Source organism: Pleurodeles waltl, chromosome 12 (assembly GCF_031143425.1).
Source record: "Pleurodeles waltl isolate 20211129_DDA chromosome 12, aPleWal1.hap1.20221129, whole genome shotgun sequence".
In the NCBI taxonomy this organism is placed as follows: Eukaryota; Metazoa; Chordata; class Amphibia; order Caudata; family Salamandridae; genus Pleurodeles; species Pleurodeles waltl.
Window position 1 is genome coordinate 637,703,460 of NC_090451.1, and position 14,868 is coordinate 637,718,327.

The following is a 14,868-nucleotide window of genomic DNA, read 5'->3' on the forward strand; positions in this document are numbered from 1 at the left end:
ATTCCACTGTAATGTGCTTTTTCATAGTTTCACGAAGCTTAAAACAGCATGACTGAAAAGAAACGGATACAAACTTTCCCTTCCAAACCATGCGCGCCACTAGCCGCATTCCCCGGCAACTTGACTCCTCTTATTTTATGACACTGTTTCTTATTTTCTACGAGACAAAGTGGCATGGCGTTGTATCTTTTAACAGTCTGTCACTTAGTAGCTGAGAGCAGCGTGTCCTGTTGGCTTTATCCGTGTCCTCTAGAGCTGCATACGGATTGTCGGCTGCACCAGTCCGGGGTGTAAATGCTGCGACGCCCGTCTAATTGAATCACTTTTACGTGCAAACAGAGCGGGGTTGCTAAGGTTTTGAAGTGCGCTTATTTGTACATGGCTTAGGGGGCTCCCGTGCAGACATTGAGGAGGTCTTGCTGTAACAAAGAAGCGCTTGACACGTCCCCTGCTTCTGTCTGCCTGATATCGTGAACTTAGGCCTGGAAATGCCCTAAGTACATAAGCCATGGGACCAACCTTTGAACTGACTCGTGAAGCGGGACAAACATTACAACTCACTGCATCAGCCTATTTCTCTTTTCCTTATAAGTTTCTGTGTTCATGCAGCCGCTGTTAGCTTTTGCTGTATGTGACATTATTCGCGCATTGAAAGTGGGCGTGGTCACACCACCAGTATATTATAGATTGGCTGCTAGCCGAGCCCTTTAGTTGTTTTCTACAGCTTCAGAGTGTTGTCGTGGGTTCACAGTGCCATGCATGCATGGCACCGGTAGATGCCACTGAGGGATACATATATGGTTTTGAGTAGGCTACGGGCGCGGCGATTGGTATGGGTACTGTATAGATTCAGAATATGAGGTTTAGTGAAGTCTAGGTTAATGGTGATGGGTCCTTTCAAGTGAGCGGGGACAGAGTTTATCTAGTGCTGCGATCAGCTGCTCCTGGGCTTGCTAGGTCCTTGGTCCCCAGGGTCGCTGCTCAGTTATTTGCACTGTTAACTATTCGGGCATTTTCTGCAGAGCGTAACTGTACTTTTGTGGGTGGTTTGAGAGCCCTGATGGTGTGCCCTATAGTTTTCGGTGTTAGTCCCATGTCTTGTCATTTGTATTATTGACAGGTGGTTTGCGTTGGCTGGTAGAAGAGAACTAGTTGTAAGGTTAGCTTCTCCGTATCAGCGGTGCCACTGTTTCGAAATCCCTAATATACTGGGCTTAATGTCTTATGTAATTTTTTTTTCAAAACAAAGTATTGTCGCCTACTTCTGAACATGTATTTATTCACTGCAATCTTGTTGTGCATCCGTAGTAAATTAGAATGCAAAAACAAAGTTGTGAAAATACGGATCAAGTATGGCGTACAATGTGGTCCATTTTGATGCACAAGTAACTTTTTGTCGAGTGATGTTAGTTGGAGGTACTTCCTGGCTGCTGTATATTTTTGAAGGAAACCATACATTCAACCATCTTACACACTGAACGTTTACAAGGGATTGGCTAGAACCTGAGGTCCAGGACCGCAACCACTTACAAAATAAACAGTGTTAATGTTAACTGTTTAATAACTTGTATATAAAGGAGGAAGTAACATTGAAATTGACATCATCACACTTCGTTGAAGAGCGGTGTAAGTGCATCAAACAGCAAATACTATGCCTCATTCTAAATTAGGAACGCTCCCGCCTTCCCACTAAAATATATATATATTTAAAAAAAATATATATTTGTGGATCGCCATTTTAGCGTTTGGTAGATTGTTTCCGTATGTGTGTGTGTACTTTTGATACAAATCATCAGAATTGCTTAGGCCGATGTCCCCGAATTCCATTAATGACTCATTGGGTTCCCTGGACTCTAGTGATGATTAAGTAGGGGTCCCCGGATTCCGCTCATTCATCAATGGAGTCCCCTAGATACAAGTAATGATCAACGGGGGTCCACAGAAGGTTAAAAACCCCTGGCTAAGAATGTTACAAGAGACCCCATTCAACCCACGCTCCGTTGAACAGCTGGTGAGTATAACCGCACCACCCGCCACACTCCTCTCGATTTGGTTGTCACTAAATCCTGTAGTAGAGAATCTGTGAAGAGTGCTTCACAACCTGATGTCTCCACAAAGTACCAACAGGGCAAGTAAATATTGTATACATTATAAATAGCCACTATCATGACATATAGAATTAGATCGGTAACCTTTATTTTCTTGTGTGGCTAATGGGCGTTACCTTATTTGCTGACTTTATTTTTCTTGAACTTTTCTTATGCACGATCCAGCGAAGCAATTCATTTGTCTTGCTGCAGGTGAACTAGTGTACCTTGCAGTAAAAACATAACTGAATGCCTTTTCAGAACACTGCCTGTATTAGATAAATGTTGCAGGGTGTGATGATTTGACGTACTTTCCACCTTTTGCATGCGAATGGAAGCCCCGCCTAGGAGGCCGCGATACAGCAATATACATGACTGAGATTAAACACCTCCGGGCGAGGGGCGTCCAGAATGCCTCAACCAGTGGCTGGAGGAGTTCACTGAGGTGGGCCAGCGGTTTGCAGGGGGCTAAACCAAAGCCCATGCACCGTGTATTGAACACAAGAGATTGGCTTTGCTAGACTAAAAAAAGGACGGTGTGATGCGAAAATGAGATGTAGGGATTTCTCCCGTTAAAGACAAAAACAAGGTGAGTGCAAGTAAAAAAAAAAAAAAAAAAAAACTTTAAAAGGAGGGCAGGAGCACAGTACTGCAGATAAACTGAAAAATACATGAATTTAAATGAGGCTAATGAAGATTCTTTAAACTCTGGTTACATTATTACCTGACATTAACATGTAATTTAATAATGTTGGAGCAAGATCTCACGCAGAACCACGGCCGTTTCTATAGGTATTCACAAACCTAGGACATCTGCTTTTAGGCTTGGGCGCTGTGGGAGGTTAGGGTCATTTGAATCTCGAAAGTTCTTTGTAGAAATGAACCATGTGAAGGCGCATCTATAAGGCCTAGTTTTACAGAGGTAGCCAACCGACCTGAAGCTCGGTGAAGGTTCAGTGTAAGGCAGCGTCGCTCTACTCGTGACGTTTAGAGTTGTGCAGTCTCTTCACCGGAAGTGACAAGATGTGGAGCAGGCCTGATTCTACTAGTGGCAAAAACCTCAATGGTCACTGTTGGATTTTTGGGGACTAAAAAAATTCAGTAATCCTTTGAGATAATTCAGGAACTCAGCGAGTTAACGCACACAATTTATCTTTCTTTTTTAAGGTTTGACATCAGCTGAGACGTTTTGATTTTTACTAACATTATAAATTTATATGCTGTGGGACTTTTTCACTCAAAGCTTTTCATCCATTGGACTGATGACGTTTTCTCCCATCAACTACAGCGTAGAGCATGGGATAATGTACCTGATCACTTTGGCTGTCGGCTAACCTCACTGACTCAAGACATGCTGCTTTTTGGCAGGCCCATATCGTCTTATCGTCGCGCAAAGTAGTTCCTCGTAGTGCCAGTGACCATGACGATGTGTGGTTCTACAAACAAAACATATTTTTCTTTTGAGCCAGTGTTTTTTTCCCCTAGTTTGTTGAGGCTCTGTAGATTCCCACCAATAAAGATTTGCAAAAAAAACACGACAAAACAAGCAAGAGTAGACTAAGTCAAAAGGTTGGCAGCACACACCATACCTTGCCAATGCTTGTTTGTACTTGGCTGTAATAAGAGCGACCACAGAGCTGCGTTATTCTCTAATTTGAAGCATTGCTAGCCGCCCGATTGGCACCGAGCTCTGTACATAATTTTTGTTTGCTTGGCGTCTTACTGGACACTTTGTTCCTTATTCCCACGGACCTGGTAGATTTGCTGCTCCTCGTTCCTGAAAATCAGGTTATTCTCGATTTTCCTCTCTACTTGCCGTAGGGTGAACTTCCCTTACACTTGGGATTCCTCAAAACTTTTCGGGGAGGGGTGGCGAATTCTGGTGTCTTCGTTTCTTCATTTTTGTGTGGGGTGGATCAGTGCCCCTCCTCCAGCTGATAATGGGCAGTGAGGCGAATTCCAGAGCCCCTCGCCACAGTCGCCGCTCCTCTTCCTGCGACGGGTGTAAGTACCGGTGAAGGAATGTGCCCTGTGCAAGCTTCGCGTGTGTGTGCGCTCTTTGTGAATCTGGGGGTGCAGCGGTGCGGACTCCAAGCACTGGAACACATTGCTGCACAGGGCGTGGTGTGGAGATGAAACCTCTACGGGCAAGGAAGAATGCAGCACTCTTAAGGTGCCTCGGGTATAAGGGGTCACCTGACAGTTCGTCTGTGTCCACCATAAGCAGGTCACGAAAGCCCTTCAAGCGGCTTGTGGAGAGTGATATATATATATATATGTTTTTCACGAATCTCGCAGATCACGGGGAGTCGCGGCTTCTCTGCTACTGGGTGGTGGTACATCACCCACCCTCCTGTACTCGTATGCGACTGTGCTAGACTTGGGCCCCCACTCCTCCCAGCTGGGCCGCAGACATCTGTCTGAGGTGTCTGTGCGTTGCACCTCTACTGGTTTGTGTGGAAGAACTGAAGTACCTGTGAATGTTCTTGGGTTGGACGTCCCCATAGCCCCTGTAACAAGCTGTATGTGTCTTGGACCTTCCGTGGTGTCTGATCCTTGTGGCCCTCCTGCAGCGCACATTGATGGACCACTGTGACCTCGGTACTTGATGTGGTATTGTAGGTGGGGTGACCAGCAGTGCCGGTTTTTGATCCTCAGTCCCAGTAGATTTCACAGAATCCAGAACTTGTTCCGATTTTTAGAGAGGGTCGACTGAACAAGTGCTTGTATTTCTTTATTTTCATTTCAGGATTAGGTACTAACCTTGTCTGAAAACAATGTAACTAATTGGCACCGAGACTGGTATGTGTAAACTTTGTATTGAACGTATTTCCCTTGGTGCCTCTGTGTTTGTATATTCTAAGTTGGTGGGCGTTGTCTTTCTGCGCCCCCTGGTCGGTGTTACATTGTAGCCCTACTTCTATCTTCGTGAAATGTCCCACTTCTTGGTTTTAAAAAATCTGGTCACCCCATGTAGAACCGATGTGCATCATCAACAAACTTGACTCAGGGCGCCGACAATCTCTTCTGAGATACCGCACTCCGCCAGGCCCTCACATCAGAGTGATATCCAGTTGGCCGTCCTAAAGCTCCTCGGGTCTTCCAGGAGAGAGTTATATAAATGAAAATGTGACAGAGCAGACATCTTGAGAAGGAACGTTTAACAAAACTATCCAAGGCTAAATAACCACAGAGCGTAGGTTGATGACATCTCAGAAATGTACGAAAAGGCGATCCGGATTAAGAAGGCACTACAGTAGCATACGAATGCAGAAGGCCCGACACAAAAAAACTGAAAATCTAACTGCAACGCAAGGCTGCTCGCCTTCTATACCTCTTTACTTGTAATGAGGCTTGAGCGAGTTTTTAGTCCTCTGCTTGACAGCGGCATGGGTAAGGATGCTCAGAGGATTGACATGCCTAGGATAAAGACCGTGAGCCTACCAGTGTAAGCCTCTCCTCCCTCCACACACTGCTGTTGCCCAGTCTTGATTGTACTCTGCTCTACGGTCCACAGTGGCGAAATAATTCTGGAGCTCCCTCCTGGCTCTTGTGATAAGTAGCGCCCCACTTCCTGGAGTGGTGTGTAGAATTCAGAACTTTCCAAAGGATGCTGGCTGTCAGGGTAGATGTGTAACTAAAGTGGCTGACATGCTGTTTCTGGCACAGGAAACACGGAGGAATCCACCCCCGCCGCACGTCCTAAAACAAACAGGCCTGTGTCCTACTGGGGGAGGGGGACAGGCAGGCGTCCTCACTGGCTCTTGGTGTGAGAGTGGAGGACTGGCCAGCGCTTCCTGTGAGGGAAAAGGACTGGAAGGCATCAAAGAGAAGTTTGTGGTGCGAGACCCGCCGATTTAGGTGCAACTAATTGAAATGTGAAAGTGCAATTATAACAACCGCGTCAAGAGAAAATGTTGGCAGACGAGATAAGAGTTTTTAAGTGAAATTCTGCAAGCCGGCACGCCTCACCCATCCAGTTTGCCCGCGGCATTCCCTTGTGATTACATCATTGTACCACAGCAGTCCAAACTTGGAGGCAGTTGCTATGGGGATGGCTACACCATGCCACCGACTGTGGTCTGTCCTGTTGAAGTCGTTGTCATGATCACAGTGGAGGAGTGAAGGTAATTTGGCGCCAAGGCAGCCATTATGCGCAAGATGTTCTGCACAGGGCGTCTTGTCGTTAACGTGACCATCCGGGACGAGCTGCAAACAAGAATCGAACCTGTCAGAAATGTTCAGACCAGCATCACACTGCAAAAGAGGCGGCTAGAATAGGGGCATTAGGAAGGCCGCCACAGCTTGCTGCCTACCGGGAACTGTCAATGTGGCAGTATCGCGAGGCCTACCTGTGCACCAAAGGTCCAAAATGGAGATTTGTAGCACTTCGCTGTTATTTAATGTAGTATCTCCGAGGTGGCCTACTCGACAGACAATTTGGGACCCTGCTGATATCACTGTTGCCCCACCCCCCTTACTTCCTGTTGGGGTTTCCTGTAGGATGCACAGCGGAAGTTGCTGCACTAGAGCCATTTCCTTAGGGACATCAGAGGAAGAGCCGGCGAGTGTTCTTTTCTTGGGGACACCAGCGGATACTCTTAAGGAGCAGTAGTGATTGGCACGTAGTCTTGCTGGCCTGCCGTTATAAATTAGTATAGTCGCATGGGTCAAATAAAAACATGATCTGAAACCAGGGCGGACCCCTAGTCACTGGCACTGAAGTGGAGTACCCTGTGGGCAGCTGTGCACGGACTAGAGTCTGACTGCCCCTCACGCTTGACTGTCAAGGGCTTGGGTAAGCTGGCCCATGGCCCTGTGCTGTAGTGGGCAGATTAAAATGTGAATGACCTCTGCAAACCAATAAATGAAGAGGCCAGGCTGAAATTGTGTGTGGGGGTGGGGGATGCTTAACATGAGGATTAGACGGCGAAAACGCTCCAGGCCGCACCTAGGACACCCCCTTTTGGAGGCCTGTGAGCAGTCGAGGGCTGGGCGAAGTTCTCATACCTTCTGAGTAATTGCCTTCATCCTGCATGTATTCATGTACAAGCCTGTCGGAAAGTTTCCTAACTCAGGGTGTCGTCACAGTTTGTTTTTCTCAGAAGAGATAACATTCTTTTGTCTGCCGGGAGCTCTCTGTGGAATTCAGCTTTTGCCCGTGTAGGTTCCAGCCACAGCATTCTAATACAGAAGATGGGAAAGGGGTCCCTATAAAATAAGTGGTTAGCAAGGAGACCCTTGGTGTAGATGAAGGACGTGCTGTTGAATAGCTTTACCATAACGAAATAGCAACTGGCAAGCTTAATGAGTGTACATTTGTGGTGTGTACACTCCTTATCTGCAGAGCGAGCCAGCACTTCTCTTAGAGAAATAAGTTAGTGGTTTCGACATCTCACATATACGAAACCTCAGAAAACCACGCCGCACACTTATTCCTGAGGCCACTGGTCACGATCATGTGTTTTTTTTTTGGTCACATTCGTTATCACCAATGTAGTGTTTTTCTGAAAACCACACACCTGGTATCCTGAGTGTAGAGTGCTGTTCAGCGTATTTTGTAGTTGAACGGCGCAGCACGGAGTTGGGAGGCCAGAAAAATAATTATCGTGGTCTACATCCTCACTGTGCCCTCTCGAAGAAATGTTCTTAGCTGAAGTAACTTAAGCAAAATCATGGGGCTGTCTGTGCACGGTTGTGAGGGGTCTTTGGCATCCCCCGTTGTCTCCTGTGTCCTTCAGATCTAAAATTTAGACCATATTGGCAATGTGTGGTTTTGTCTCTTTGAAAGGGCATTATAAATTTGTTGGCCACCAAAACGATATATTTTTATTTTAGTTCAGTGGTGAGGCTTGAAGAATACCACTGTTCAGAGAACTCAAACTGTGCGACTGGAGCAATCTCCCTGTCCTCCCTGAAACCAGGTGAGGGGAGAGTGGATCTCATTATGGAGTATCCAGAATGCAACAGTATTCAGCTTAAGACGTTGGAATGAGTTCACCCGTTTGCCTTGCTGCTCTCGTCTTTTGTGTAAGGACAAGTGATGTGTCGCAGAAAGGGTCGTTTGATTTCATTTGAACTGTTTTGGGTCACTTTGATTTCTCCTTAGCAGAGGGTGTGGTATATTAATCATACTGACACCCAGCTATTAGAATGCCAGCAATAATTCGCTGACCATAGCACTCTTCACGCTGATTACATGTGGCATAGTTAATGTTCGCGCTCCCACAGATAGTCTGTGGTTGCTATCTCTTGCTGGTAAGGGTTTTTAGGGTAGCAGTTTTGTTGCAGGCCCTGGAGGCTCGTCTGGCTCTTTCTTACCTGTAACTACTGTTTAGGTACTTGTTGCCTATGGAGACGATTGTCCTCCTCGGGCTAGTTGAGCTATAAATCGTGTTGTCATAGTTGCATTGCTTATTTTCTCTGGTGATTGAGGCACCGTTTTGAGTGTTTGCCTGCGAAGTGCCAGTTTTCGGTTTTAAGTTTATTTCCTGCATAAGGGACTAAAACTGTTACATGTATGAATGTTCAAAAGTTAAAATATTGGTGGCGCCAGTAGGTCTGGCTTTTAAGGAACTTTATATGGTATTGTGAAGCATTACACGTAGGTAGCCTGCAAATGTTATTGTTTGTGTGGATGCAAATAACTGCATAAGAAAATTGATGCAAGTTAAAAGGTCGGTGAAATTTGCACTGTGAAGCCAGAACTAAAAGTCCATGTATGTCAATGACTGCTCTCCTCAAATGTGTGTTGCTGTCAGGGAGAAACGCCATCAATGATCTAGTTCTCTAAGACACTTTTACAGCATTACAATGTTGTATGTGCCCCTGAAAGCTCAATCCCATGCTGCTGGATTAATAAACAAAATGATCACATCTGTTTGGAGGGCAAGCACATTTTGCAGAAGCACACAAATTCTTCTCAATCAAAATATGTAAGTCTGGCACCCAAAATATGGGCGGAGACAAACCCCTCTCAGCGATGCTCTGGCGACAGCTGTGCTGTCAAACCAGACCCTAGAAACGGCATATTTCATTGTTTTTGTGTATTTTTATTTTTTAAACTCAATAGGTGTGTGTGCGTATGTATATATGTATGTGTATGTATGTGTGTATGTATATATATATATATATATATTTTTTTTTAAGTTTGCATCGGGGCCCATTAGACCATATGTTTATTCCCCCCCCCCCCCCCCCCCGAGAAAAAATTGACAAAGGGTATGTTTAAGCTTGGTGGTGTTTTAGGGATTTAGTCATGGCATATATCCACTTCCAATCTGGGCGTCTTATGTACTTTTGATATTGAAAAATCCACCCCTCTTTTATTTTTTTAATTTGATTGCAACTCTTCTCTGCAGGCAGAGGCAGAGGTGGCTTCATTGAACCGTCGCATCCAGTTGGTGGAGGAGGAATTAGACCGAGCTCAGGAACGTCTAGCAACTGCTCTTCAGAAGCTTGAGGAAGCGGAGAAGGTTGCTGACGAGAGTGAAAGGTAAGCATGCTTTTTATATCTGTTGCATCAGAATTGTGAATGGTCAATGGCCGAGGCTTCCTTGACAGCGTTAGCTAACTGAAAGTTGCCTTCTCTGTTGCAATGGTTATAATAAAGTTTTTGGCAACTAAAAAACACTAAATTCCCCCTCAGGCCATGTTGCTTTGTCAGTGGAAAAAGAATAAGTACATTATGAATTAAAACTGCACATCCCTAATTCTTTATATTTGTTCCTAAGTGTCTGAGCAGCTATAGGACTTTATTAAAATTGCATGCTTCCCTTTTCAGCTCTGCCAAGATGAATAGATCTTTATATAGAAGTCTTTGCAGACTTATTTAGTTATAGATATTTTGGAAAGCTAGAATGGCAGTGGCGAAGGTGGAGAAATGCTACAACGTGTCAATTGGTAACCTGTGAAATTTAGTTAAATACAAAGAGTCGGTCTTATCTTGGATTTGTCAGGAGAAGGAATCTTGCCTCTAGTTCAGAACTAGAAACATACACCCTCTCTGATCAAGTGAGCAGTTGTTGCTCGGGTCGTCTTTCATTTTACTTCCAGATTTAATTCACAGCAGACCGTTTATGCAGGTGCTTCTCTATCCGTCGCACACCTGTGGCACCCACCGACGGTAATCAAATCACAACTGCCTTCCTTTGCTTGTGGGGACAACACAGGTCTGTTGTTAGATTGTGACCTGGTCACCAAGAAAGTGTTCACAAAACAAACCTGAAGGGACAGGTGTTTCTTTGGAGAGGCCCATTAACCTTGCCACAGATATTGTGTGGATGTATGTGGTCCCTAACTGGAGATGGGCTACATTTGCCATCTACGCAGCACTGTTGGGAATTGTCACCTACGAGCTACAGTTTCCAATGTTGCAGCCTTTTGAAAATGTTATGATGTGCTACCAAACTTGGTTGAGTGAATGATCTAGTTTTTGTAAATATACGTTTGTGTCTGTGTATGTATATATGTGTGTATGTATATGTATATATATATATATATATATATATCCTAAAATCTAGAAGGAAGTAACATTTATTCCAGCTTTGATTAACAGGGAACCTTTACATAATTCAGATGTTGGCTTATTTCACAAAATAATCAAATTAAAAACTTTATTTCGTTTTTTCAAAATGGTTTATACTCTTTCCAGTAATTGCTGTGCATTCAGATATTCTTGCCCTTAATTATGTGCAGTTTTAGCACAGCCTATACGTTGAAATATGTAAATAACAAGGCCATGGTCTGTGTTTCATGTAATGAGAATACACGCAGGAATAAAGTGACAAACATTTCATCCACTAAAGCAACTTTTAGCCTAATTTTGATGACAAACAAGATTTAGGTATAGGCGAAGGTGGTGATAGAAGCTTGGATACACCCAGTGCACATTCATGTGGAAGCTTGGTCCCTTCCCAGACATTCGCCTCCTGACATCCCGGGGATTGATGCCTGTCCCATTTTCAACCCTTGTGTTTTTATGAGTTTCCCCCATGAATTGGGGCTTTGTCCGATGCTCTCTTTGTGCATTTTACTACTTTCAAGACGAACAAACACTTTTGTTGGCTGAAATCTGGCACAGCAACCCTGTGTGTGCTGCAGATTAGTATTCAAGCCCCGTCCTTTTGGGTTTTCTGGTGGTTAAGTGCAGCTTCCTACTTGTTCACGGTTAATAGATCATTAATGAGGTGGTAGGCAGAAGAGCTAGGTTGTGTGTGATGGGCTCCAATTTGACCCGCCTATGCATGATTTGTATTGCAGGCTGTACAGAGGAATTGATCGGGAACTCTTTTGATAGGACCTTGGAGGCTCTTTTGGGTTAGGATGGAGTGTAATCACACTGCGTTCAGTGAATGGGTTATCTATGGCAGCTTCATCCATGTGCTGGGTGGAGAACTTGCAGAAGTGGGCAGTTCTTGGGATTCTATGCTGTATTTGTCTATTCTGCAGGTTGCAGTTTGTCTGCTGTGATTCAAGATTTGCAAATTGGTTCGCTTAATAAGAGACGAGTGCTGGGCTATATAGGTACATTTTCTGCAAAGCAGTTTGTAGGAAGTTGGCTCTGTATGTGCTATTTCAAAGTAAGGAATAGCATGCACAGAGTCCAAGGGTTCCCCTTAGAGGTAAAATAGTGGTAAAAAGAGATAATACTAATGCTCTATTTTGTGGTAGTGTGGTCGAGCAGTAGGCTTATCCAAGGAGTAGTGTTAAGCATTTGTTGTACATACACATAGACAATAAATGAGGTACACACACTCAGAGACAAATCCAGCCAATAGGTTTTGTATAGAAAAATATCTTTTCTTAGTTTATTTTAAGAACCACAGGTTCAAATTTAACATGTAATATCTTGTTTGAAAGGTATTGCAGGTAAGTACATTAGGAACTTTGAATCATTTCAATTGCATGTATACTTTTCAAGTTATTCACAAATAGCTATTTCAAAAGTGGACACTTAGTGCAATTTTCACAGTTCCTGGGGGAGGTAAGTTTTTGTTAGTTTTACCAGGTAAGTAAGACACTTACAGGGTTCAGTTCTTGGTCCAAGGTAGCCCACCGTTGGGGGTTCAGAGCAACCCCAAAGTTACCACACCAGCAGCTCAGGGCCGGTCAGGTGCAGAGTTCAAAGTGGTGCCCAAAACGCATAGGCTAGAATGGAGAGAAGGGGGTGCCCCGGTTCCGGTCTGCTTGCAGGTAAGTACCCGCGTCTTCGGAGGGCAGACCAGGGGGGTTTTGTAGGGCACCGGGGGGGGACACAAGCCCACACAGAAATTTCACCCTCAGCGGCGCGGGGACGGCTGGGTGCAGTGTAGAAACAAGCGTCGGGTTTGCAATGTTAGTCTATGAGAGATCAACGGATCTCTTCAGCGCTGCAGGCAGGCAAGGGGGGGCTTCCTCGGGGAAACCTCCACTTGGGCAAGGGAGAGGGACTCCTGGGGGTCACTTCTGCAGTGAAAGTCCGGTCCTTCAGGTCCTGGGGGCTGCGGGTGCAGGGTCTTTTCCAGGCGTCGGGACTTAGGTTTCAGAGAGTCGCGGTCAGGGGAAGCCTCGGGATTCCCGCTGTGGGGGCTCAGGGGGGACAGGTTTTGGTACTCACAGTCGTAGAGTAGTCCGGGGGTCCTCCCTGAGGTGTTGGTTCTCCACCAGCCGAGTCGGGGTCGCCGGGTGCAGTGTTGCAAGTCTCACGCTTCTTGCGGGGAGATTGCAGGGTCTTTAAAGCTGCTCCTTGAAACAAAGTTGCAGTCTTTTTGGAGCAGGTCCGCTGTCCTCGGGAGTTTCTTGTCTTTCTCGAAGCAGGGCAGTCCTCAGAGGATTCAGAGGTCGCTGGTCCCTTGGAAGGCGTCGCTGGAGCAGAGTTCTTTGGAAGGCAGGAGACAGGCCGGTGAGTTTCTGGAGCCAAGGCAGTTGTCGTCTTCTGGTCTTCCTCTGCAGGGGTTTTCAGCTAGGCAGTCCTTCTTCTTGTAGTTTGCAGGAATCTGAATTCTTAGGTTCAGGGAAGCCCTTAAATACTAAATTTAAGGGCGTGTTTAGGTCTGGGGGGTTAGTAGCCAATGGCTACTAGCCCGGAGGGTGGGTACACCCTCTTTGTGCCTCCTCCCAAGGGGAGGGGGTCACATCCCTAATCCTATTGGGGGAATCCTCCATCTGCAAGATGGAGGATTTCTAAAAGAGAGTCACCTCAGCTCAGGACACCTTAGGGGCTGTCCTGACTGGCCAGTGACTCCTCCTTGTTGCTTTCTTTGTTCCCTCCAGCCTTGCCGCCAAAAGTGGGGGCCGTGGCCGGAGGGGGCGGGCAACACCACTAAGCTGGAGTGCCCTGCTGGGCTGTGACAAAGGGGTGAGCCTTTGAGGCTCACCGCCAGGTGTCACAGCTCCTGCCTGGGGGAGGTGTTAGCATCTCCACCCAGTGCAGGCTTTGTTACTGGCCTCAGAGTGACAAAGGCACTCTCCCCATGGGGCCAGCAACATGTCTCTAGTGTGGCAGGCTGCTGGAACTAGTCAGCCTACACAGACAGTCGGTTAAGTTTCAGGGGGCACCTCTAAGGTGCCCTCTGGGGTGTATTTTGCAATAAAATGTACACTGGCATCAGTGTGCATTTATTGTGCTGAGAAGTTTGATACCAAACTTCCCAGTTTTCAGTGTAGCCATTATGGTGCTGTGGAGTTCGTGTTTGACAAACTCCCAGACCATATACTCTTATGGCTACCCTGCACTTACAATGTCTAAGGTTTTGTTTAGACACTGTAGGGGTACCATGTTCATGCACTGGTACCCTCACCTATGGTATAGTGCACCCTGCCTTAGGGCTGTAAGGCCTGCTAGAGGGGTGTCTTACCTATACTGCATAGGCAGTGAGAGGCTGGCATGGCACCCTGAGGGGAGTGCCATGTCGACTTACTCGTTTTGTCCTCACTAGCACACACAAGCTGGCAAGCAGTGTGTCTGTGCTGAGTGAGAGGTCTCCAGGGTGGCATAAGACATGCTGCAGCCCTTAGAGACCTTCCTTGGCATCAGGGCCCTTGGTACTAGAAGTACCAGTTACAAGGGACTTATCTGGATGCCAGGGTCTGCCAATTGTGGATACAAAAGTACAGGTTAGGGAAAGAACACTGGTGCTGGGGCCTGGTTAGCAGGCCTCAGCACACTTTCAATTGTAAACATAGCATCAGCAAAGGCAAAAAGTCAGGGGGCAACCATGCCAAGGAGGCATTTCCTTACACAGTTGTTTTCCCTTTTCATGTCCAATGATTACTGGCCCCCCTGATTTTAGGAGGTCTACCCCATAAACACGGTTGCTCCACACGCTCTTATGGCTTGGCAGGCATAGAGAACAGTCCGTGACCGGGAGGGGTGAAAATTGTATGTTTCCTCCTGTATTGTAGGGCACAGGTTGATGACCCTCGCTCATGAAAGTGGGCTTTATGAGGACCAAAAAAAAAATGTTTTTCATATTGGCCTGGTTCAGTGTGCAGGGCTCAAAACCCTACAAAATGACTAGTCATTCCATGATTTTTTTTCCTCAAGGTAACCTCTTTCTCTTGTGTGCTTCTTTCCCATACAGAGGGATGAAAGTCATTGAGAATCGCGCTCTGAAGGATGAAGAGAAGATGGAACTGCAGGAGATCCAGTTAAAGGAAGCTAAGCACATTGCTGAGGAGGCAGACCGGAAGTACGAGGAAGTGAGTCACTGAGGCCAGGGAAGGCTTTTCTTGACATTGATAACCATTAGTCGTGCTTTCCAGACTAGCCAGTGGTTGATTTACCTTGATGTCTGTGTCT

The 14,868-nt window shown here is 46.0% G+C and overlaps 1 protein-coding gene across 8 annotated transcripts in view; it reads left to right on the plus strand.

The window, feature by feature from the left end:
- TPM3 (tropomyosin 3) overlaps nucleotides 1-14,868 on the plus strand; it is a 109,079-nt gene that overhangs the window by 39,178 nt on the left and 55,033 nt on the right. For all 8 annotated transcript variants that reach the window (XM_069218145.1, XM_069218144.1, XM_069218142.1 and 5 more), the window contains 2 exons: nucleotides 9,449-9,582; nucleotides 14,651-14,768. In XM_069218145.1, the coding sequence (XP_069074246.1) occupies nucleotides 9,449-9,582; nucleotides 14,651-14,768 (252 nt within the window). The remainder of the gene's footprint in view (nucleotides 1-9,448; nucleotides 9,583-14,650; nucleotides 14,769-14,868) is intronic.